We start from the raw sequence: 23,871 nt of genomic DNA on the forward strand, positions 1-23,871 counted from the left end.
AAAGTAACATATTCTTGAACAGATTTCATGCTAAAGTCTCATGCATTTGGTACTTTACATATATCAGTACCATAATTGATATTGCCTGGTAGATTTCAGGGTAAATGCCCTAAAAGAAGTTTATGTGAAATATGAGATATCATATAAAATAATTCTCCATTATTTTGGTGCAGAGAGGCTAAATTATTTGTATAGTTTCCATGACAACTTCAGTTCAAATGATGCCAGATCATTTGATATTACAGGCAAGGCATCCTCATTCCTTCCATGGGTCATATTCTTTTAGATGAGTAACCTCTGTTATTTGTGTATATTACCCTTTCCACACCTTTGTATAAGAGGGAGTAGGGAATAGACTGATAAACACATATGTGAATTGTGTGTTAAAAATATTAGGATGGTTGTGATCATTAAGATAAAAAAAATTCCCTGTCTTGCATTTCTCAGATGTCATATGTTAGGATCTGAATATCTCATTGATCTTATGGTATTCCTAGCAAGGTTTTTCTAGCTGGGGTTTTATATCCAGTCATGCAATAAGATGAAACATGAAAGGTAGTTCATATACAAATTTGTAACTTGAAAGATTTTTAGATTACAGGGTTCGACACTTTGTGGTGGCAAACAGTAGAGATTTATGGTGAATCGCCCGAGTTTACACAGGATCTTTGCACAAACTACCATGATCTAGTATCTGTGTGTGTGCTCAGTCGTTCAGTCATGTCTGACTTTTGCGACCCCATACTGTAGCCCATCAGGCTCCTCTGCCCTTGGGATTTCCCAGGCAAGTATCCTGGGACAGGTTGCCATTTCCTACTCCAGGGGGTCTTCATGACCCAGGGATTGAACCCACATCTCTAGTGTCTCCTGCATTGGCAGATGGACTCTTTACAACTGCACCAAGTGGGAAGTCCAAACTAGAATCTGGGACTATTATTTTCTAGTTCTACGGTGTTTCGGTAATTGTCTACTGTAGACCTATCTAACAGAACCTTTCATTGACTTAATATGTTATTTGTAACTCAATGATTATTTTTCATCAAAAAATATTTCTTTTTTTGTTTTTTATTTTTTTCATTTATTTATATTAGTTGGAGGCTAATTACTTTACAATATTGTAGTGGTTTTTGCCATACATTGATATGAAAATCTTTCTTATAACAGATTGCAGATGACCAATGGAAGATCAGAATCAGACAGCAGTGACTGAATTTCTTTTCTTGGGCCTCACAGATCATCTCTATCTGCAGATTGTCCTCTTTTTCATTCTTCTTTTTGTCTATCTTGCCACTCTGGGTGGTAACTTGGGGATGATCACTCTCATATGGATTGATCCCAGACTCCACACGCCTATGTACTTTTTTCTTAGTCACTTGTCCTTTGTAGACTTGTGTTCCTCTTCTTCCATTGCCCCCAAGATGCTGTGTGATATCTTTGCAAATCAAAGAAGCATCTCCTTCATGGGTTGTGCTGCACAGATGTTTTTCTTTGGTCTTTTTGTGGCCACTGAATGTTTCCTGCTGGCTTCCATGGCCTATGATCGGTATATGGCCATCTGTAAGCCCTTGTTGTACACACTCATTATGTCCCAGAGGGTCTGTGTGCAGCTGGTTATAGGCCCTTATGCTGTGGCTCTTGTAAGCACCATGACCCATACGATTCTCACTTTTTGCTTACCCTTCTGTGGTCCAAATGTGGTCAATCACTTTTTCTGTGATATTTCACCACTGCTTTCCCTTGCATGTGCAGACACCCGGATCAATAAGTTGGTGCTTTTCACCTTGGCTGGAGCAATAGGAGTGCTCAGTGGCCTGATCATCATGATCTCCTATGTTTGCATCCTGGTGGCCATCCTGAGGATCCAGACTGCTGATGGGAGGAGGAAAGCTTTCTCTACTTGTTCTTCTCACCTGGCAGTTGTCTCTATCCTAGGTGGAACTCTTTTCTTCAATTATGTTCTACCCAGCTCAAGTTCCTCCCTAGGTATCAATAAAGTGATTTCTCTCTTTTACACCGTGATGATCCCCATGTTGAACCCCCTCATCTACAGCTTGAGGAACAAAGAGGTGAAAACTGCATTCAGTATGAAACTTGAAAGGAAAAGTTGCTTAGTAGCTAGGTAAAGTCGAACTCTACTTGTATTGTACCATAGATATTGGGAAGGAATGCTTATTAAAAAGAACACTAGCCTGGAAATCTGAAGCTTCATGTGAGTCCTAGCTCTGTCTCTTCAAGATAATCTGAAAAATGGAGCAGTTCTTTAATAATTTTCTGCTTCAATCTTCTTCTCTGTGACATGAGAGTGGCTTTAAAATAATATAGAGATGGAGTGAGAATATAAAAGTGTGAATATACCAGAAGAGAACTCAGGGGAATACTGCACAGTCATGCATCTGTGAATCATGTTTAATCTGGACATGAAAAATAGAAGTTATAATGGAAAGCTTAAAGTATGACAGACAATATTAAAAATCAAATAAAAAAGAGAAAATTTTTGTGCTCCTGTAACAAAGAGTGGGATAATATCCCTAATATTCAAAGAACAGTCTAAAATAAACAATGAGAAATACAATAGGTATTTGTCAACTAAATGAATAGGCATTTTATGAAGATGGAAATGCAAATTGCCAAAGGTGCATGGAGACAATGTTCAGCATCATGATTGGTCAAGTAAATGAAATAAAATTAAAATGCCAACGCAGTGCCTTTCAATGCAGGTGAAATGTTAGTAGTTTCATTCTATTCCACTGACGGAAGAGGAATTTTTATTTGGTATGTACTGATACATTCATTATTTTCTACTGGCAGTAAGAATCTACTCCACTATTTCCACAAAGCCATTTGGTAGTTTTCATTTAAAAGGATACATTTATATGGCTTTTGACTGAGAGATCCCTTTATTAGAAATCTAAACTACAGAAATATAAATGCCAAAACATAAGATTGCACGTATTTAAGCGCTACATGTTTTGGCGAATAAAATAAATCACTTGAATACTAATTGTTGAAGAAAAGTACATATTTTTCAGGGTAATTTTATGCAGCAAATAAAGACTGAATTAGGTATCGATGGATTGAATTGGAGAGACCTATTGCATGCACGCTACTGCTAGTTTAGAAAAAAATCGGGTTGAATATCAATGCTAGCGCTGGTCATTAAGGAAAAGGGCAAAACCTATATAATGAATAAAATGTATATGTATGTGTTAGGTGTAAGTGAGCATAGGGAAAATTATAAACAATACATAATGAGCTACTGACAATGGTTATTTCAAAGGGAATGGCGTTGGAGGTAGGAAAGGAGAGCTCTTCCTCATACACAGTTGTCGGTGGTGTTCAGTCACTAAATTGCATCCAACTGTTTGCGATCCCAAGAACTGCATCATGCTAGGCTCCACTGTCCTTCACTACCTCCCTGAGTTTGCTCAAACTCAAGTCCATCGATGCCATCCAACCATCTCATCCTCTGTCACCCTCTTCTCCTCCCGCCTTCAATCTTTCCCAGCATCAGGGTCTTTTCCAATGAGTCAGATTTTTGCATCAGGTGGCCAAATTATTGGAGTTTCAGCTTCAGCATCAGTCCTTCCAATGAATATCCAGGATTGATTTCCTTTAGGATTGACTGGTTTGATCTCCTTGCTGTCCAAGGGATTCTCAAGAGTCTTCTCCAACACCACAGTTCAAAAACATCAGTTCTTCAGTGCTCAGCCTTCTTTATGGTCCAACTCTCACAACATCCATACATGACTACTGGGAAAACCATAGCTTTGACTATACAGACCTTTGTTCACAAATTGATGTCTCTGTTTTTTAATACATTGCCAAGGTTTGTCATAGCTATTCTTACAAGGAGCAAGCTTCTTTTAGTTTCATGGCTGCAGTCAACATCCGCATTGATTTTGGAGCCCAAGAAAATGAAATCTGACACTGCTTCCATGTTTTCCCCATCTATTCGCCATGAAGTGATAGGACCAGATGCCATGATCTTCGTTTTTGGAATGTTGATTTTTAAGCCAGCTTTTCCACTCTTCTTTCACCTTTATCCAAAAGGCTCTTTAGTTCCTCTTCATTTTCTGCCATTAATGTAATATCACCTGCATATCTGAGGTTGCTGATATTTCTCCCAGCAATCTTGATTCATCTTGTGATTCATCCAGTCTGACATTTCCCATGAAGTGCTTTTCATATAAGTTAAATAAATAGGGTGTCAACATACAGCCTTGACTCTTTTCCCAATTTTGAACCAGTTCGTTGTTTCACGTCCACTTCTAGCTGTTGCTTCTTGACTACATACGGATTTCTCAGGAGGCAGGTAATGAGGTCTGGTATTACCATTTCATTAAGAATATTCCACACTTTGTTGTGCTCCACACAGTCAAAGGCTTTAGCATAGTCAATGAAGCACATGTTTTTCTGGAATTCCCTTACTTTTTCTATGATCCAATAGATGTTGGCAATTTGATCTCTGGTTCCTCTGCCTTTTCTAAATCCATCTTGAACATATGGAAGTTCTTGGTTCACATACTGCTGAAGCTTAACTTGAAGGATTTAGAACATAATCTTGCTGGCATGTGAAATGAGTACAATTGTACGGTAATTTGAACATTCTTTGGCATTGCCTTTCTTTGGGACTGGAATGAAAACTGAACTTATCCAGTCCAGTGGCCACTGTTGAGTTTTCTAAATTTGCTGGTATAATGAGTGCAACACTTTAAAATCATCATCTTTTAAGATTTTTAAATAGCTCAGCTGGAATTCCATCACCTCCAACAGCTTTATTCATAGCAATGCTTCCTAAGGCCAACTTGACTTCACACTCCAGGATGTCTGGCTCTCAATAAGCACCCACATCATTGTGGTTAACTGGGTTTTTTGGTATAGTTCCTCTTTGTATTCTTGCCAGCTTTCTTAATCTCTTCTGTTCCTGTTAGGTTCTTGCTATTTTGTCTTTTATTGTGCCTATCTTTGTATGAAATGTTCCCTTGGTATCTCCAGTTTTCTTAAAGAGGTCTCCTGTCTTTCCCATTCTGTTGTTTTCCTCTGTTTCTTTACATTGGTCACTTAGGAAGGCTTTTTTATCTCTCCTTGGAATTCTCTGGAACTGTGCATCCAGTTGGGTATATCTTTTCCTTTCTCCTTTGCCTTTCACTTCTCTTCTTTTCTCAGCTATTTGTAAGGCCTCCTACTAGATTCAAAGGACTAGGTCTGGTAGACAGAGTGCCTCAAGTTATGGACTAAGGTTCAAAACATTGTACAGGAGATAATAACCAAAACCATCTCCAAGAAAGAGAAATGCAACAAGGCAAAGTAGTTGTCTGAGGAGGACTGACAAATGTACCGTTGAATTGTGTCTTATTCATGCTCTCTGGTCTTGCTTGGATGTGATCTTGATGTACCACTTTCATCTCATGATAAATTGCTGCTGTGCCTATCTGATAATGGGAGGACCTGACAGGTCCCAGGTTATTACGGCAGACTGTTTGCTTATTCCCATGATGTCATTTATTCAAGTGTTCTCTCTTTAGAGGGCCTAGACACAGAGCAGAAGTTCTTTTTCAAAAGCTATAACATTCTGTGCTGTAAATGGCATAGAATTGCTCCTGAAGCCTCAGGACCTGAGTTATTGCCTTACTGAAGCTTGCAGTAAGCTCCATACTGCCTCTTTCTTCCCAGTGTACCTTTGATCACAGAGTCTGTTATAACATGCAGCCCAAGTGGCCACACTGCCTGCACTGTGACTGGGACCTGCATCCGAGCCCTTCCCTGAGCTGATTCACTTAATCCCGGCAGCCTTCTCTGCCATCCACCATGCGGGCTGGAGACCCGGTCCTGACTGCGGAGTACACTGCCTCTGAAATGCAGAGAAGGCTCCCGGGACCCTCTGGTTCTTTCTTCATGGATTTTAGAATCTTAGATCTTCCTTTCTATATATTAATCCTTTTCTCTCTAAACGTGTAGTTTATACTCAACTTTTGTGTTTTAATTTCTCAAATATTCCATCATTATTTTAAGTGATATATATATATATATATTCATTTTTTTGTTTGTTTTGTTTTCTTTTTTTACATGTGACTGACAATTCTGATAGTCTTTCCTTTTCTGGGCTTAGCCAGTTAACTTCCTATCACATGATATAAGTTTACTATTTCTTTTTTTCAATATTGCAGTTTCACAAAATGCTTTTTTTTGATTTTTAAAAATGAAGTAAAGGATTATACTTTCCTATCTTTTTTTTTGCTAATGGGACACTTATTCCTGTTCTTTTTCTATGTTCCATTTTTTTGGTGGGTGCAATTAAGTGTCATTTTCTTTTTTTTTTTTTTTAACCTGTTTTTGCTATTTTCTCATTGCTTTTAAATGGTTTTAAGAAAAATAAGAGGTAGGAATACTTTTTCCCTGACATTTTTAATCAAAATGTTATGTGATAGAACTGCTAAATATGAACCATCAAGAATTATATAGATTTTATGGGTTTGTTTTCCACTAATTCAACAGATATGTATGCAACACAAATTACTGACAATCTTCTGAAATAGATAATGAATAAGAGTTATAAGTGAACCATCAGTGAAATGTTTTGGGGGTTGATAAATTGAATTATCTACTCTTTTCTTGAAGGTATAAAGAACTAGGTTCTCGGAGAAGATGGTGATTGAGACAGTTCACTCCATGTCATCAGACTACACATTCTTCTCTCTCTTGTGACCCTTCTATCCCATATAACCTTCTTGCCTTTGTTCCTGCTTCCTGGCCTCAGATCATCTCATATAGCACTGCCTGGAATGCCTTGCCTCTTAACTTCAATTTATCTAAATTATGGTTATCTTTTCAGACCAATTCCTTCTTTGAAAATTTTCTGGTCTATTCCAGCTTGCAGTGATCTGTCCTTCCTTTGGAGTCCAGAGACTGGTGTTTATTGTTGTTGTTGCTTATTTATTTATTAAAATTTGTTTTTAGTTGGAGGATAATTGTTTTACAATATTGTGTTGAATTCTACCTTACAACAACGTGAATCAGCTATAAGTATATATATATATATATATATATTGGGACTACACCCCAACCCCATATCCACCTCCCTAAGTCAGAGACTGTTTTTTACTTTTGCCTAGATATAGACAAATGTTACTTTGAACATACGTTTTGTTTTTGTATCTAGCTATTATCTCCTAACTGTGCTGTAGACCCCTTTTGATACTAAACTTTGATTCTATGCTGGATACTCCTTTTAATACTTTAAAATTATCACCTCATTAAATCATTCCAACATCTTTGTGAACTAGAAACCATTTTTATATATTTAAGAGATTAAGAGAGCGAACTATAGAGAGATTTAAAAGCTTGTTCCAACTGACACAGCCAGTAAGTGATGAAATTAAGACTATGCCAAGGCAGCAAATCCCAACTGGTTCTGGGGGCTCAATGCATCACTCCTCACTGACAGAAAAGACAGCTTTTTGGCAAAGGACGCTCCCAAAGGAGATCCTCCACATTGTTTTCCTAGGACTCTTCCATATGAGAAAAGATACAGTTAGGAAATAATGTTGGTCCAAATGCCAATGAGATCATGTTAATTTTTTGTGCCTCCAGGTATAAGCTCTTGAGGCTTTAGTTCTTTAGGGACATGGCTCTAAATTATTGTAAACTCCCAAGAAACTGTCCCTTATTCTATGCAGTGTGTGAATCAATGTGCAGGTCAACGAGTATCTGTTTACTCCCAGGATGTTCAAGATGCGGGATTTGTCTTCTTCACCAAGTACCTAGAAAGTCATGCCTCTTTAGAAAAAGTTGCCACCATGAGCAAAATTGAAAGTTCCATCCTTATTTCTAGAAAATGATTAATTCCTTGAAGCAATTAAAGGACCTACATAAAGGATATTCTTAAAGAAGTGAGTACATTGTGCTTTGGATAACATGAAGTTTTTGAAAGGTGATGGAGAAACTTCAGGCTGTGTTTGAACTTTGGGAATGTAACCATTCTGTATCAGGTTCTCTAAAGAAAGCAGACTGGCATTTTGTTCACATCTTTATGAGACTAAGCAACTTTTTTTGTGTGACTTTTTCTGAACCTGATTTTTTTGTTTATTTTTCTATAATACAGAGATACAGCAAAAGGAATTCTAAGGTCACAGAATGTTAGCTGCAAAGTGGCATAAAGACCATCCTCCTTGTTTTATAGAAGCCTGCACATGACATGCATTAAAATACATAAATAGTATTTTGATCAAATATAGAATTAGTATGGTCAACCCCTTACCTCCATACACCTATATCGGCATATTTGAATGGATATAAACAAAACATTCATGCGATGGCTAATGCTCCTAATCCAAGCCTAGAATTGTATTTGTGACCACTGAAATTGTACCCCACATAGCATTAAGCAAGTAACCATGATATTGATGAATAATCAAACAGATATAGCCATGAATTTTTTAATCAAACTTCACATATGATTACTATATAAATAATAATAGTACACTGCTTTTGTTTTACTTAAAGAGGAAATAATTGCAGTGATAATAAACGGTATTTAAAACAAGCTTTTTAAAATATGAATTACCTATGTAGTAATCTCTTCAGAATTTTAAACAACTTGATATTTTCTTCCTTGCCTAGTGAGTCAGAACATATGTATTATTAAATGTGTTCTCTGCATTAAAAATTATATATTTGATATTTTGCATATATTATTTCTGTAATCGATATTGCCTAACAGGTTTCAAGATAAGTGCCCTAAAAAGTAGTTTATATGAAAAAGTAAGTCACATAATACAATTTTATGTTATTTTGGTGCAAAGGGTGCTTAATTTTCTATACAATTTCCATGACAAGTTGCTTTCTAACATTGCCAGATCAATTTGATTTTACAGACAAGGCATCCCCATTCTTTCCATGGATCATATCATTTTGTATATGATATAAAATATATGAATAAACTCTTTGTCATTTGTGTATATTACCCTTTCCACACCTTTGTATAAGAGGGAGTAGGGAATAGACTGATAAACACATATGTGAATTGAGTGTTAAAAATATTAGGATGGGTGAGATCAATCAGTAAGATCAAGAAATTCCCTGTTTTGCGTTTCTCAGATGCCGTAGGTTAGGATCTGAATATTTCATTGATCTTATGGTATTCCTAGCAAGGTTTTTCTAGCTGGGGTTTTATATCCAGTTATGCAATAAGATGAAACATGAAAGGTAGTTCATATACAAATTTGTAACTTGAAAGATTTTTAGATTACAGGGTTCGACACTTTGTGGTGGCAAACAGTAGAGATTTATGGTGAATCGCCCGAGTTTACACAGGATCTTTGCACAAACTACCATGATCTAGTATCTGTGTGTGTGCTCAGTCGTTCAGTCATGTCTGACTTTTGCGACCCCATACTGTAGCCCATCAGGCTCCTCTGCCCTTGGGATTTCCCAGGCAAGTATCCTGGGACAGGTTGCCATTTCCTACTCCGGAGGGTCTTCATGGCCCTGGGATCGAACTCACGTCTCTAGTGTCTCCTGCATTGGCAGGTGATTCCTTACCACTGCACCAAGTGGGAAGCCCAAACTAGAATCTGGGAATATTATTTTCTAGTTTCACGGTGTTTCAGTAATTGTCTACTGTAGACCTGTTTAACAGAATCTTTTATTGGCTTAATAAGTTAATTATTAATTTTCATCAAAAAATCTTTCTTAAAACAGATTGCAGATGACCAATGGAAGATCAGAATCAGACAGCAGTGACTGAATTTCTTTTCTTGGGCCTCACAGATCATCTCTATCTGCAGATTGTCCTCTTTTTCATTCTTCTTTTTGTCTATCTTGCCACTCTGGGTGATAACTTGGGGATGATCACTCTCATATGGATTGATCCCAGACTCCACACGCCTATGTACTTTTTTCTTAGTCACTTGTCCTTTGTAGACTTGTGTTCCTCTTCTTCCATTGCCCCCAAGATGCTGTGTGATATCTTTGCAAATCAAAGAAGCATCTCCTTCATGGGTTGTGCTGCACAGATGTTTTTCTTTGGTCTTTTTGTGGCCACTGAATGTTTCCTGCTGGCTTCCATGGCCTATGATCGGTATATGGCCATCTGTAAGCCCTTGTTGTACACACTCATTATGTCCCAGAGGGTCTGTGTGCAGCTGGTTATAGGCCCTTATGCTGTGGCTCTTGTAAGCACCATGACCCATACGATTCTCACTTTTTGCTTACCCTTCTGTGGTCCAAATGTGGTCAATCACTTTTTCTGTGATATTTCACCACTGCTTTCCCTTGCATGTGCAGACACCCGGATCAATAAGTTGGTGCTTTTCACCTTGGCTGGAGCAATAGGAGTGCTCAGTGGCCTGATCATCATGATCTCCTATGTTTGCATCCTGGTGGCCATCCTGAGGATCCAGACTGCTGATGGGAGGAGGAAAGCTTTCTCTACTTGTTCTTCTCACCTGGCAGTTGTCTCCATCCTATATGGGACTCTTTTCTTCAATTATGTTCTACCCAGCTCAAGTTCCTCCCTAGGTATCAATAAAGTGATTTCTCTCTTTTACACCGTGATGATCCCCATGTTGAACCCCCTCATCTACAGCTTGAGGAACAAAGAGGTGAAGAATTCATTCAGTAGAAAGTTTGAAAGGGAAAACTGTCCAACTGGTAGGTGAAATAGAAGTCTATTAATATTTTAGTGTAGACACTGGTGCAGAATGTTTAGTGGTAAGAACACTAGCCTGGAAATCTGAAGCTTCATGTGAGTCCTGGCTCTGCCTGTTCGAGATGATTTGAGAAATGGTGTAGTTCTCAAGGTTTTTTTTTTTTTTTTTCCTGTTCCAATCTTGTTCTTTGTCATGTGAGAATGGTTTAAAACAATATAGAAATGAATTGAGAATATAAATATAAAAATATACTAGAAGAAACTGAGTATTTTTACAATTGTGGATATGTGAATTCTATTTAAAATGGGCAAACTCAATGTTACAAGGAAATTTTAATGTACCACAGTCAGTGTTAAAGAGAAAATAATGAAACAAAGAAAATATTTATGCATGTGAGCCAAGTGACAGACCATACCTCTCTTACATATGGGTTATAAAAATAGTCCCAGGTGTGGAATATGCTGTCTCCAAACTGAAAGAAGCCTCCCTAGACACTCAAGTTCTTTCTTCATGAATTTTTCTTTGTAGGGGGTGTTCTAACATGAGCACTAGACCTAACCACTAGATCTGTAGATATTTACCTAATGTGTCAAATTTCTGCATCTTAATGAATTTTCTCTCATTCTTTGGAGAATATATGTTGCAGGGAAGAGCCAATGACTCTACATTAGATCTGTTTCTTTTACCTTAACCTTGTTTCCCGTTCCTTTTGTTCATTTAAAGGATACTCTTTATACATAATGTCCTGGGAACCTGTCCCCTCTGCCAGAATATTAAACCAAAATGCCTTTTTTTGGGACCCTGTCCACCTGTGAATGGCTATAGGGAGGAAGAAATTAACACATCCCCTCCCTGAGTCTTGCCATTCTAGGAGCTATTCACAAGACTAATGGTCTTTTTACCTTGTTTCCTCACCTCCCCCTCCCTCATCTCTTTTCTGTAAAAGAAACTGGCATCCAGGCCACGATAAGATGGTTATTTTGAGATGTTAGTCTGCCATGTTCTCGGTCAGCTGAGTTTCTGAATAAAGTAATAATCTTTGCTTCAACACCTGGTCTCTTGGATTTATTGGCCTGTCATGTGAGCAGAGTGAGCTTGAACTCAGTACCACATGCATTTTACCAAGACCTCAAATATTGGAGCACCTGTTTGTGTAACTTGCTGTATTCATGTAATGTTATCAGTGAAAAGGCCATTAAATATTGTATCCACTAAGTGTAGTGGAGGGGGAGGGGGTGAGATACCTGCAGACTATAGTAAGGAATGAAATAGGGTTGACATAGCCTTAAAGCAATATGATAAATGAATATTTTTGTTCATCTTACATGAAAGTAAACTGTTTCTGATTTTTTTTTTTTTTCCTAATCAGAATGGAAAAGACTACATTCCTCAAATCATGACTGCATGCCATGTGCTGAAGCTCCGTTAAAGTGTCCTGTATTGGTGGAGCATGGTCAGAGGGACTGCTGCTTACTGGGATTGGAAGCAGTCTACAGGCATCTTTTTTTTTTTTTTTTTGGTATTCATTTTTTTTTAATTGAAGTATAGTTGATTTACAATGTTATGTTAGTTTCATAGCTAACATAACTAACCCCTTACTTTCTTATGTGGTAACCACAATGTCTCTAGTGTGTGAATCTATTTCTGGTTTTTTAAATACATTCATTTTTACCATTTTTATACCTTTTTTTTAGATTCCACATATCAGTGAATAGCATATGATATCTGTCTTTCTTTGTCTGATTTACTTCACTTCGTATAATAATTTGTAGGCCCGTCCATGTTGCTGCCAATGGCAATATTTCATTCTTTTTATGGCCAAGTATTATGCCACTGTATATATAAATACCACATCTTCTTTATCCATCTATTGATGGACAATTAGCATGCTTCCATGTCTTGCCTAGTGTAAATAGTGCTACAGTGAATATTGAGGTATGTGTATTTTTTGAATAATTTTTTTCTGGATATATGCCCAAGAGTGTTATTGCAAAATGTTATGTTAACTTTAACTTTAGTGTTTAAGGAACCATCATACTGTTTTATATAGTGGCTGAATCAATTTATATTACCACCAACAGCAGAGTCCCTTTTTCTCCACATCCCTTCCAGCATTTATTATTTGTAGGCTTTTTAATGACTGCTACTCTGACTAACATGAGGTGATACCTCATTGTAGTTTGATTTGCATTTCTTTTATAGTTGCAATGCTGAGTGTTTTTTCACATGCCTGTTGGCTCTATTACGTCCTCTTTGGAGAAATGTCTAATCAAGTTTTCTGCCTCCCCCCCCCCCCCCCGCCTTTTTTTTTTTTGAGGGGAGGGCTTCCCTAGTGGCCCAGGAGGTAAAGTATCTGATTGCAATAAAGGAGACCTGGGTTCAATCCCTGGGTCAGGAAGATCCCCTGGAGAAGGGAATGGCAACCCACTATAGTTTTCTTGCCTGGGGAATGCCACATAGACAGAGGGGCCTGGCGGGCTATAATTTACGGGGTCTCAAAGAGTCAGACATGACTGAAGCAACTTAGCATGCATGCACACCAATTTTTTGACTGAGTTATTTGATTTTTTTTACATTAAACTGTATGAGATATTTGTATAATTTGGGAATTCGTCAATCCCCTGTCAGCCACATCATTTGCAAATATTTTCCTCCATTCCATAAGCTTTTTATTTTGTTTATCATTTCCTTTGCAAAAAAATTTTAAGTTTAATTAGGTCCCATTTGTTTATTTTTGCTTTTATTTCTGTTACTCTAGGAGACAGATTGAAAAAATATTGCTGCAATTTATGTATTTATGTCATAGAGTGTTCTGCTTATGTTTTTCTCTTCAGAGTTTCAGAATATCTGGTCTTACACTTAAGTCTTTAATTCATTTTGGGTTTATTTTTGTATTTGGTGCTTAGAATCTTCTAATTTCATTCTTTTACATGTAGTTGTTCAGTTACAGGCATTCTTTTAGAGTCATCCAGTTTCCAGGTGGTCTAGACTGCTGAATTAAATAGAGAAATAATGTGACTACTTCTTATGCACCCTTTGTATCTTTGGTAAAGGCATTAATTTCTCGATTTAAGTATCCTGGAATCATATCATTTCCACTGACTTTAAGAAGTCTAGATCCATGTAAATCCATGGCTGATTCATGTCAATGCATGGCAAAAACCACTACAATATTGTAAAGTAATTAACCTCCAACTAACAAAAATAATTGGGGGAAAAAAAGAAGTCTAGATCCATAACAGAACCTTCTACCACTGAATTTCTCATGAAACTGGATTCCCTTCCATTAGTGTCTTTTTAAAATTCCTTTAGTGGAAGGCATGCCTTCTAAGGAAACACAGTCACCCAATATCTTCTTTGCTCTTATATCCTTGAGTTGGAAATTACCTGGCCTAAACGTTATTTTCTCATCACTTATCATATTAGTGGATTTTCACAGTTGCCAGATTCATTGTGCAATAGTTACCACTGCTCTCGATAGTTCTCACATGTTAGAAAAAATTGCAAAAGCCAATGCACAGTTTTCAACTGTGCTCTACCCCAACTCGCTACTGGTGAGTTTTAGTAGTTGCTGGGCTAGGGCATGCTAATGGTTATGACTGCCTCATTCCACCAGCAGTGGACTCTCATCTCCATTTGTCTGGTGAGTGGTCTGATTCCAGGAACCCATTCCAAGAATCTGCTGAATGCACTAGTCAAACAAGTTACTAAGATAAGTTGTTACAATTACAAAACCTAAACAAAACTTTGTACATATATTATAAAACAAACAAAAACACTGATGTTTAATGTGGTGAAAGCTTGGATTTTTATAACAGTTAATCTGCTACTGCTTTTTCTGAATAATTTCAATAATCTGAATTAACTCAATCTATTTACACCTATGGTTCAGTGAATTTCTAATACAATGAGATGGGAAACACTTTCCAATAAAATTTGGAAATTGAATTTCAAAAAACTATCCTATTGGAATGGCTTGCCCTAAGAAATTTTAGTCCTCATTTACCCCTTGAATTCAAGAAAGAACTCCAAGAAGAACAGATCACTTAAGACTTGAGGTCATATATGGTCCTGTAAAGACTGGCTACAAATCTAAAGATCAATTCAGTTAAGAAATCTGGACATCACTATTCATCAGGGAAATGAAAATCAAAACCACAATGAGAGATCACCTCACATTTATCCAAATGGCTAATGAGAAAAAGATGACAAGTAACAAGTGCTAGCAAGGATGTGGATAAAAGGGAACCCTTGTGCACTGTTGGTGGCATTGTAGATAGGAAAACTAGTACAGATTGTACTTTGGGAAACACTATGGAATTCTTTCAAATAATTAAAAATAGAACTGTCATACGATCCAGGATTTTCACTTCTGGGTATTTACCTGAAGAAAACAAAAACTCTAATTTGAAAAGGTATTTATTGTAGCATTATTTACAGTAGTCAGCATATGAAAGTAACTTACATACCTTTCAACAGATGAATGAAGAAGATGTGATATGTAAATATGTATGTATATATACACACATGATGAAATACTACCAGTCATAAAAGATGAAGTGCCCATTTGTGACAATATGAATGGATTTAGAGGGTATCATATCAGGTGAAATACTGCATGATCCCACTTATACATGGAATCTAAAAAATAAAATGAACAAACAAACCAAAGCAATTTCAAAACAAACTCAGAGATACAGAGAACAAATGGGTAAATGCCAGAAGGAAAGAAGCTGAAAGGAGTGGGCAAAATAGGTGAAGGGGATTGAGGTACTCATCTCCAGTTATATAAAAGTCATGGTGATATAATATAAAGCATAAGGAATATAGTCAATAATAGTGTAATAACTTTGTATAGGACCAGATGGTTACTAGACATATCTTAATGGTGATCATTTTTCATAATATAGGCAGATATCAAGGTTCTATGCCATACATCTGAAAGTGGAAGTGAAAGTCGCTCAGTCCTGTCTGACTCTTTGCGACCCCATCGATTATACAGTCTATGGCATTCTCCAGGCCCAAATACTGGAGTGGGCAGCCTATCCCATCTCTGGGGGATCTTCCCGACTCAGGGATCGAGCCCAGGTCTCTCACATTGCAGGCGGATTCTTTACCAGCTGAGCCACCAGGGAAGCACGATACGTCTGAAACTAGTGTAATATTGTAGGTCAGTCTACATTTCAATTAAAAAATCTTTAATTTCCTAATTAAAAAAAAGAATAAATTTCAGAGGAGAGTTATTTTATTGCAAAGGCAAGCAGTTGATGACCACCGATTTCTTATGTTCCAAGCCTGGTCTTCTCCTGGGAAGGTGACAGAACCCTGAAGAAGCACTGGTTGGTGTGTGCCCTCAAAACAAAGTTATGGTTATGCCTTCAGTAGTTTGAAGTTTCACATTGTAAGTTTCTCTAAGCATTTTATTATCACTATTTTCAATTCTTATTTTATATTGGAGTACAGTTGATTAACAGGCTCCCTAGCTGGCTCAGTGGTAAAGAATCTACCTGCCAAAGCAGGAAACACAGGAGACGTGGATTTGATCCCTGGGTCAGGAAGATCTCCTGGAGGAGGAAATGGCAGCCCACTCCGGTATTCTTGCCTGTAAAACCCACGGACAGAGGAGCCTGGCGGGCTCCAGGCCATGGTGTCACAGAGTCTGACACAACTGAGTGACTGCACATGCCCAATAGTTGATCAACAGTGTTGTCTTAATTTCACACGTACAACAAAGTGATTCATTTATACATGCACTTTCAAACTCTTAATTAGATTACTACAGAATACTGAGCAGAGTTTTCTGTGCTATACAGTAAGCCCTGATTGATTATCTATTTTAAATATAGCAGTGTATACATGTCAATCCAAAACTCCCAGTCTATCTGTCTCTCCAACCTTTCACCCTGGTATCCATAAATTCATTTTCTAAGCCTGTGGGTCTGTTTCTGTTTTGTATATCAGTTCATTTGCATCACGTTCTTTAGATTCCATGTATAAGCAATATCATGTAAGTCTTTGTTTGACTTACTTCACTTATTATGAGATTCTCCAAATCCATGTTGTTGCAATTGGCATTATTTCATCCTTTTTAATAGCTGAGTAATATTCCATCATATATATGTACCACATTTTCTTTATTCATTCATTTGCTGATGGACATGTAGATTGCTTCTATGTCTTGGCTATCTTGGCTATTGTAAACAGCATTGCAATGAAAAAAAAAAAAATGAATCCCCTCTCTGATTTTAAGTTTTCTATCAAAAATGTGAAAGCTCTTTACTTAACACTGCAAACCTTGGTGTCAAGGGACAAGATTACAAAATTTTAGACTTTCGTTATTACAGTGAGAAAAATTGTTCTGTTATTATTTCTATCTTAATGCCATAAGCTTATATGGTAGGAAAAGACCTGGTTTATTTCTAATGATTTGACATGGAAGTTTGTAACAAAAAAAATGTATGAAATTCACTTTGAAAGTGTTAGTTGCTCAGTTGTGTCCGACTCTTTGTGAACCCGTTTACTGTAGCTCACTGGGCTCCATGAAATGCTCCAGGCAAGAATACTGGAGTGGGTAGCCATTCCCTTCCCTTCTCTTTCCAGCCCAGGGCTGAAACCCAGGTTTCCTGCATGGCAGGCAGGTGCATTACTGTCTGCACCAACAGGGAAGCTTACTTCCATGTAGTAAAACTAGAAGGCTGCGTTTCTCTCATAGTCTTTTTTATTTTTTTGTAAGTCTAGCCAAGATGGAATTCTTAAGTAATCAAAGACCTAATCAAAACAACATGACGTGCAGGAAATTATTTTTATAAAACATAGAATCTTTGCTTCTAGGCATTAATGAGTGCTTATGTGCCATGTAACCTTGTAAGTGCTTTGCCTGTAATAACACATCTAATTCTTCCAGCGTGAGCAAGCAATCCATCATCCCTATTTTATAGATAAGGATACTGAGGCACAGATAGTTAAAAACAAATAGAAAATAGACAAGGAAGAAAAAAAAGCAAAAACCCCACTAGCTCAAAGGGACAAGCCATGGAGCTGGGATTTGAACCTAGGCTTCAGGATCCAGGCAGAGCACTACTCATTCCCTCTGTTGCTCAGTTTTTTTAGCTCATCACTCTCTATGGATGCAAATGAGGGCCTGTTTTTACAAAGAGTATCTAAAGGGGGAAAAACATGCCCCCCCCCCACCCCCAGGAATCTTCTATTTGAGAAAAGACATTGTTTTGGAAATAACCTTGGCACAAAATCCAATGATAGTGCTTTAATTTTGTCCCTCGGGTGTACACTCTTGAGGGTTAATTCTTCAGAGACCTGGCTTTAGAGCAGTTAAAACTACCAGGAACATGCATGCCTTACTTGCACTGCATATGAGCCAGTGTTCAGGATAAGGTGTCTCTCTTGATCCGCAGACTCATCAGCATCGAGACTTATCTTCCTTACCAGGTGTTGAGGGTGTCATGCTTGTTGCAGACGCTGACTACCAAAATGGGAATTAAATCTTCCACACTGACTTTATGATGGAAACCAGAAATCCCTGGGTTTTGCTATTCATCTTGAAGCAGTGAACAGGAAAACAAATAATTCTTTCAGTGAAGTGAGTATTCCATAGTTTGGGTATAAAAAGAAAATTTGAAACATGGTGGAAAGACTTCAGCTGAACTTGGCTTTAGGGAATATAAAACTCACCATCTCAAGTACTCCAAAGAGAGTGGTCGTTGGTGTTTAGTCCAGCTTTTCAGAGAACTAAGCAACTAATCTTTTGACTTTTTAAACTGAACTTGTCCCTTTTTCTTTTTTTTAACATTATAGAGATAACATAATGTCCAAGAAGAATTCTAAGGTCAGAGATGCCAGAAATGGAAAGTGCATAGAGATCATTCTCCTTGTTAACAGAAGCAGATATGTGTCCTGTTCAGGTTCACATGCTGAATAGTGGCAGGTATGGCATCCTACCCTCACAACAATGTCCATAAATATCCACAACCATTGCCTGAAAGCTCTGCTTTCAGAATTGTTTCAGATGAGAAATTTCACCAACCACTTCAGCTCACTTCAGTGACCCTTCCTTCTTCTGAAATCCTAGGGCATGTTTTATCTTGGACCTCTCTGAAATGTAAATTTTCCTTTTCTTTCTAAGTCCTGTCTCCCCAACCAAGTTTAAATTCCTAAAAATAATAACTGACATTATTAGTTGACATTTAATAAGCAATTGCCTTGTGAAAGTGAATTCTATAGATATTTTCTTAAATTATAAAAATAAAATAGAGATGTAGACTTTTTTTAGCTATTGTTCTATACCATAGCATTTCATGTTCCACATCCTAATTATTATATCTTCAAAATGTGGTATGTTTTGTTTTACTTATAGAGGGAAGTGAGTTGATTATACACATGATTTGACACTAGAATCTTTGCTACCGATACTGACACACCTTGGACTTCTTACTATAATTATAACAGCTTGATATCCTCTTCCTCAATTGATGAGTCAGAAAAATAATATTTACCTTAAAATGGTGTCAGGGTTTCCCAGGTGGTGCTAGTGGTAAAGAATCCCCTGCCAAAGCAGAATAATAGGAGATGCGGGTTCGATCCGTGGTTCGGGAAGATCCCTTGGAGGAGGAAGTGGCAATCCACTCCAGTATTCTTGCCTGGAGAATCTGATGGACAGAGGAGTTTGGTGAGCTACAGTCGATGGAGTTGTAAAGAGTTGGATGTGAGTGAAATGACTTAGCATGCACACATGCAAAAATTGTGGCTAAATAAAAATTTTAAACATTTGACATTATACACATTTTCTTAATAACAGAGACATTACCTGTTAAAATCTACATCTTAAATAAGTTTTTAAATATAAAATTTGGGAAATAATCTTATTATTCTGGTTAACAGAATGTGCTCATACATTTATAAAAATTATAAGTAGAAATCATCTAGAGATTAAGTCAGATGAGCTTAATGCAGGTGTTTTTTTATATAGTTTCCATAAAAAGTTGCTATGTGTTGTTTGACAGATTAATTAATCTCAAAAGAAGGGCATCTAAGTCTCTCCCAAGGCATTATGTTCCGTTATTCAAACTATATGGTTGGTGAAATTTTCTTCACGCTAACCTCGATTTTAAATCCTTTTTCTTTTTGTGCCACTCCTATCTTCAGACTTGTCAAAGAGTAAACGAATCCAGTCTCTATTTTCAAGAAAACCCTACATAAGCATAAATATAATTGTCATGTGTTACAACATAATATTCTTCATGCTAAATAACCCTCTGGCATTTGTATACATTTACCTTTCTAATACTTTCTTTTCATAAGGGGATAGATTAATATACACAGATGTGAATGTTGTCGTCATAATATCCGAATGATACTATTCATTCCATCAGTAGAAGAACTGAAAGTGTTTTTTATTTCTGTTCTACTTAGCTCATCCCAATGTCTGTTATCAAGATCTAAATTTTCTTTTGTGTCTTACAATATCACTGGTAACTGTATTCTTAGGGGGTGTTCTTATCCTATCAAGCAATAAAGATGAAATACAAAGACTGAATCTCACATCAAATACAATTTTAGAACCCACAGGAGTTTTTGATATTGCAGTTAGACTGTTAAAGGCAGAGAGTGCTGACTCCAAAAAGATCAAGTATAAACTTGCCCAAGTTTATGGGATGTGTGCCCAAGTGACAAGGTCTAGTCCCTAGACACATTGTCAACCAGTCTAACATTATTTCTGTAACTGCCACATATATAGATTAAAAGAAAAAAAAAAACCAACTATAATTAGTTTAAAAGACTTTTATATGTGCTTATTGATTTTAAAAAATGCCATGTATTTTTTATTTCTTGTATAGGTTACAAATGACCAATGGAAAATAAGAATCAGACAGCAGTGACTGAATTTCTTCTCTTGGGCCTCACAGATCATCTCTATCAGCAGATTGCCCTATTTGTCATTCTTCTTTTTGTCTATCTTGTCACACTAGGGAGTAACTTGGGGATGATCACTCTCATAGGGATTGATCCCAGACTCCACACTCCTATGTACTTTTTTCTTAGCCACTTGTCCTTTGTAGACTTGTGTTCCTCTTCTTCTGTTGCCCCCAAGATGCTGTGTGATATCTTTGTGGAGAGAAAGGGCATCTCTTTCATGGGTTGTGCTGCACAGATGTGGTTCCTTGGTTTTTTTGTGGCAAGTGAATGTTTCCTGCTGGCTTCCATGGCCTATGATCGGTATGCGGCCATCTGCAAGCCCTTGTTGTACACACTCATTATGTCCCAGAGGGTCTGTGTGCAGCTGGGTATAGGCCCTTATGCTGTGGCTCTTGTAAGTTCTATGACCCACACCACACTGACATTTCGCTTACCCTTCTATGGTCCAAATGTTATCAATCACTTTTTCTGTGACATTTCACCACTGCTTTCCCTAGCATGCACAAACACCTCAGTGATTAAATGTATACTTTTCACCTTGGCTGGAGCGATAGGCGTACTCAGTGGCCTGATCATCATGATCTCCTATGTTTGCATCCTGGTGGCCATCCTGAGGATCCAGACTGCCAATGGGAGGAGGAAAGCTTTCTCTACTTGTTCTTCTCACCTGGTAGTTGTCTCCATCCTGTATGGAACGCTTTTCTTCATTTATGTTCGACCTAGCTCAAGTTCCTCCCTAGATATCTGTAAAGTGATTTCCCTCTTTTACATGGTGTTAACTCCCATGTTGAACCCTCTTATCTACAGCTTGAGGAACAAAGAAGTGAAGAATTCATTCAGCAGGCGGTTTGAAAGGAAAACTATTTTTAAAGGTGGATAAAATAGAATTCTAATTGTGCTGCACCAAAGATGTTGATTTGATTACGTGTGGTTAAAAGAATACTGGACTAAGAAATAGACTTTTTAATCCCTAGGTCTGACAGATGTATATACTGAAACTACTGCTTATATTGCTTTTTCTCCAGTCTTCTCCTTTGTAAAATAATAGGAAATACAAAATATTATATATATATATATATATATGGTATAAATGTAACATAATCCAGAAGGACATTTATGCATTCTTATATGTGGGAAAACAATCTAATCTTCCCCAGAAAATCAAATAGTATAAGGAAAAGTTCACCAGAGTTCATTAATAAAGGTTTCATGGACCTTGGTAAAAGCTGAGCAATGGAAAGTGAGTGAACAGTTGTAGAACACATGACAATGCAAATATGAAATTTGAATGGCATACAAAATATTATCTTAAATTTATCCAGATATAAAACTATCATCACTAATTGTCAGTCTTGTAAAAATTTTCAACATCATTTTACTAACCCTGGAAATTATCATAGTAAGTGTAGTCAGTCAAAGAGAGAAAGACAAATACCATAGGATATCACTTATATGCACAATGTAAAAAAAATTATACAAATAAACTTAATTACAAAACAAAAACATACAGTCTTAGAAAACAAACTTATGGTTACCAAAGAGGAAAGGTAGGTAGGGCAAGGAATAACTTGGGGGTTTGGAGTTGACCAATACACACTACTACATTTAACATATAGTTTAAAAGGGTTACCAGCAAAGACCTCTGTATAGCAGAGGGAACTCTGCTCAATATTCTGTAATAGCCTAAATGGGAAAAGAATTTGAAAAGGAATAGATATACATATGTGTATAACTGAATCACTTTGTAGTACACCTGAAATTAACAGAACATTGTTAATCAAACATACTCCAATATAAAACAAATATTAAAAAAAAAAGAATTGTTAAAACTTGGACTTAGGTGTGACAAGGGGAAACATACATTCTTCCTGGTTTTATCTAGAAAGATCAACAGCTTCTTTTCCATCAAATTTTGCCTTAAATCCATCTGTTCTGTGTCTTTGTTATATAGCATATCACAAATCACATCACCTTTTGAGATTTCCATTTCCTAATATGACACCTGAAGTATTTCCTGTCTGTTTAATTTTTTCTTAAATATTTATGATGCAACATCTTTTGAAAGGGGATTGAAAGAAGAACAAGAGGAAACAAATGATAATTATAAATTTTCTCAATGCCTCTGTGCTCCTTCCCCAAGTATATGCAAATATATTCAAAACCAACTGTATTCTCTAGCTCTAGCTGTTGCTGTCCTGAAATCCTAATGTATTTTCTGTCTAGAATACTTTTTGTACCATATTTACATGGATAACTACTTTTTAAAAATACTGGCTAAGGTGACTTTCATTCCGAGAATAACCCTAACTCTCCAATCTCATTTGAGCCATTCTGTATTTTTCCCTTACAGCATCATATTCTTTTCCTTCAGACTTTATAAGTGTAACGTGTTGCTTGTTAAGATCATTTTTATTTTGCTTGCTTTTATTAGTGAGAAATGTTTGTAGCTGATTCTTCACATTAGGAAGTGACAGAAATTCAGTTGGAGCTGCATTTTTGTTCACGCTATAAGTCTGTAAGCAGTTCTCCTTATTTATTTATTTTTTTTTTTAAAGAGTGAGTCTCAACATCAGTAGCAGGGAAATTATATGTCAGTTATGGCATCCACACACTGAAATCACTTGATTGGCAATGCTGATACCTGGGAGGAGGTGCTTAATTTTCATAAGGTATAGTTTCTCAGAAGAACTCTGATGTAATCCCTACTTTTGTTTCTCTGTAGGGATATTTTTTGTCCCTGGCTTCTTTCCAGAATTTTTCTTTACTATTGATTTTCATAGTTTGAAAATTTTAAGTATAGTTATTATTCATTTTTGGCATTTATCCCACTTTGTGTTCTCTGAGTTCCCTGGATCTGTGGTTTGGTGTCTAATATTAGTGGGGAAATTCCTAGTCATTTTGTTTGAAATACTTCTCTAGATATTACCATTGTGCATATGTTACACCTTTTGTGTTATTCCACAGTCCTTAGACATTCTTCTTTTTTTTTTCAGTCCTCATTCACTCTTGTTTTCAGTTTCTGAAGTTTCTATTGCATTCTCAAGTACACTGATGCTTTCCTCAGCCACATCCAGTCTACTAATCATCTCATCAAAGATTTTTTTTTTTTTTTTTGTCACAGTGTATTTATCTCTAGCATTTTAATCGGAGCCGATTTAAATTCCTGGTCTTATCACTCCTATATCCCTGCCAGTTCTGGTTCTGACCTTTGCTCTGTCTTGTCCAGTTGTATTTTTTGCCTTTCTCTATGCCTTGTAATTTTTTCTTGATAGCCAGACATGGTGTGCTGAGT

General features: G+C 36.9%; 3 protein-coding genes across 3 annotated transcripts; all 3 read left to right on the forward strand.

The window, feature by feature from the left end:
- The first annotated feature begins 1,178 nt into the window (after positions 1-1,178).
- On the forward strand, positions 1,179-2,123 carry LOC133069193 (olfactory receptor 5G3-like). Its single transcript, XM_061160488.1, has one exon. It carries the CDS (start codon positions 1,179-1,181, stop codon positions 2,121-2,123), a length of 945 nt encoding a protein of 314 aa, XP_061016471.1.
- Positions 2,124-9,713: 7,590 nt separating this feature from the next.
- Positions 9,714-10,658, forward strand: LOC133069255 (olfactory receptor 5G3-like). The gene has a single exon (XM_061160614.1). The coding sequence runs from the start codon at positions 9,714-9,716 to the stop codon at positions 10,656-10,658; it is 945 nt and encodes a 314-aa protein (XP_061016597.1).
- Positions 10,659-20,514: 9,856 nt separating this feature from the next.
- Positions 20,515-21,459, forward strand: LOC133069311 (olfactory receptor 5G3-like). Its single transcript, XM_061160741.1, has one exon. The coding sequence runs from the start codon at positions 20,515-20,517 to the stop codon at positions 21,457-21,459; it is 945 nt and encodes a 314-aa protein (XP_061016724.1).
- The last annotated feature ends 2,412 nt before the right edge of the window (positions 21,460-23,871 follow it).

The sequence above is a fragment of the Dama dama genome, chromosome 1, assembly GCF_033118175.1.
Source record: "Dama dama isolate Ldn47 chromosome 1, ASM3311817v1, whole genome shotgun sequence".
In the NCBI taxonomy this organism is placed as follows: Eukaryota; Metazoa; Chordata; class Mammalia; order Artiodactyla; family Cervidae; genus Dama; species Dama dama.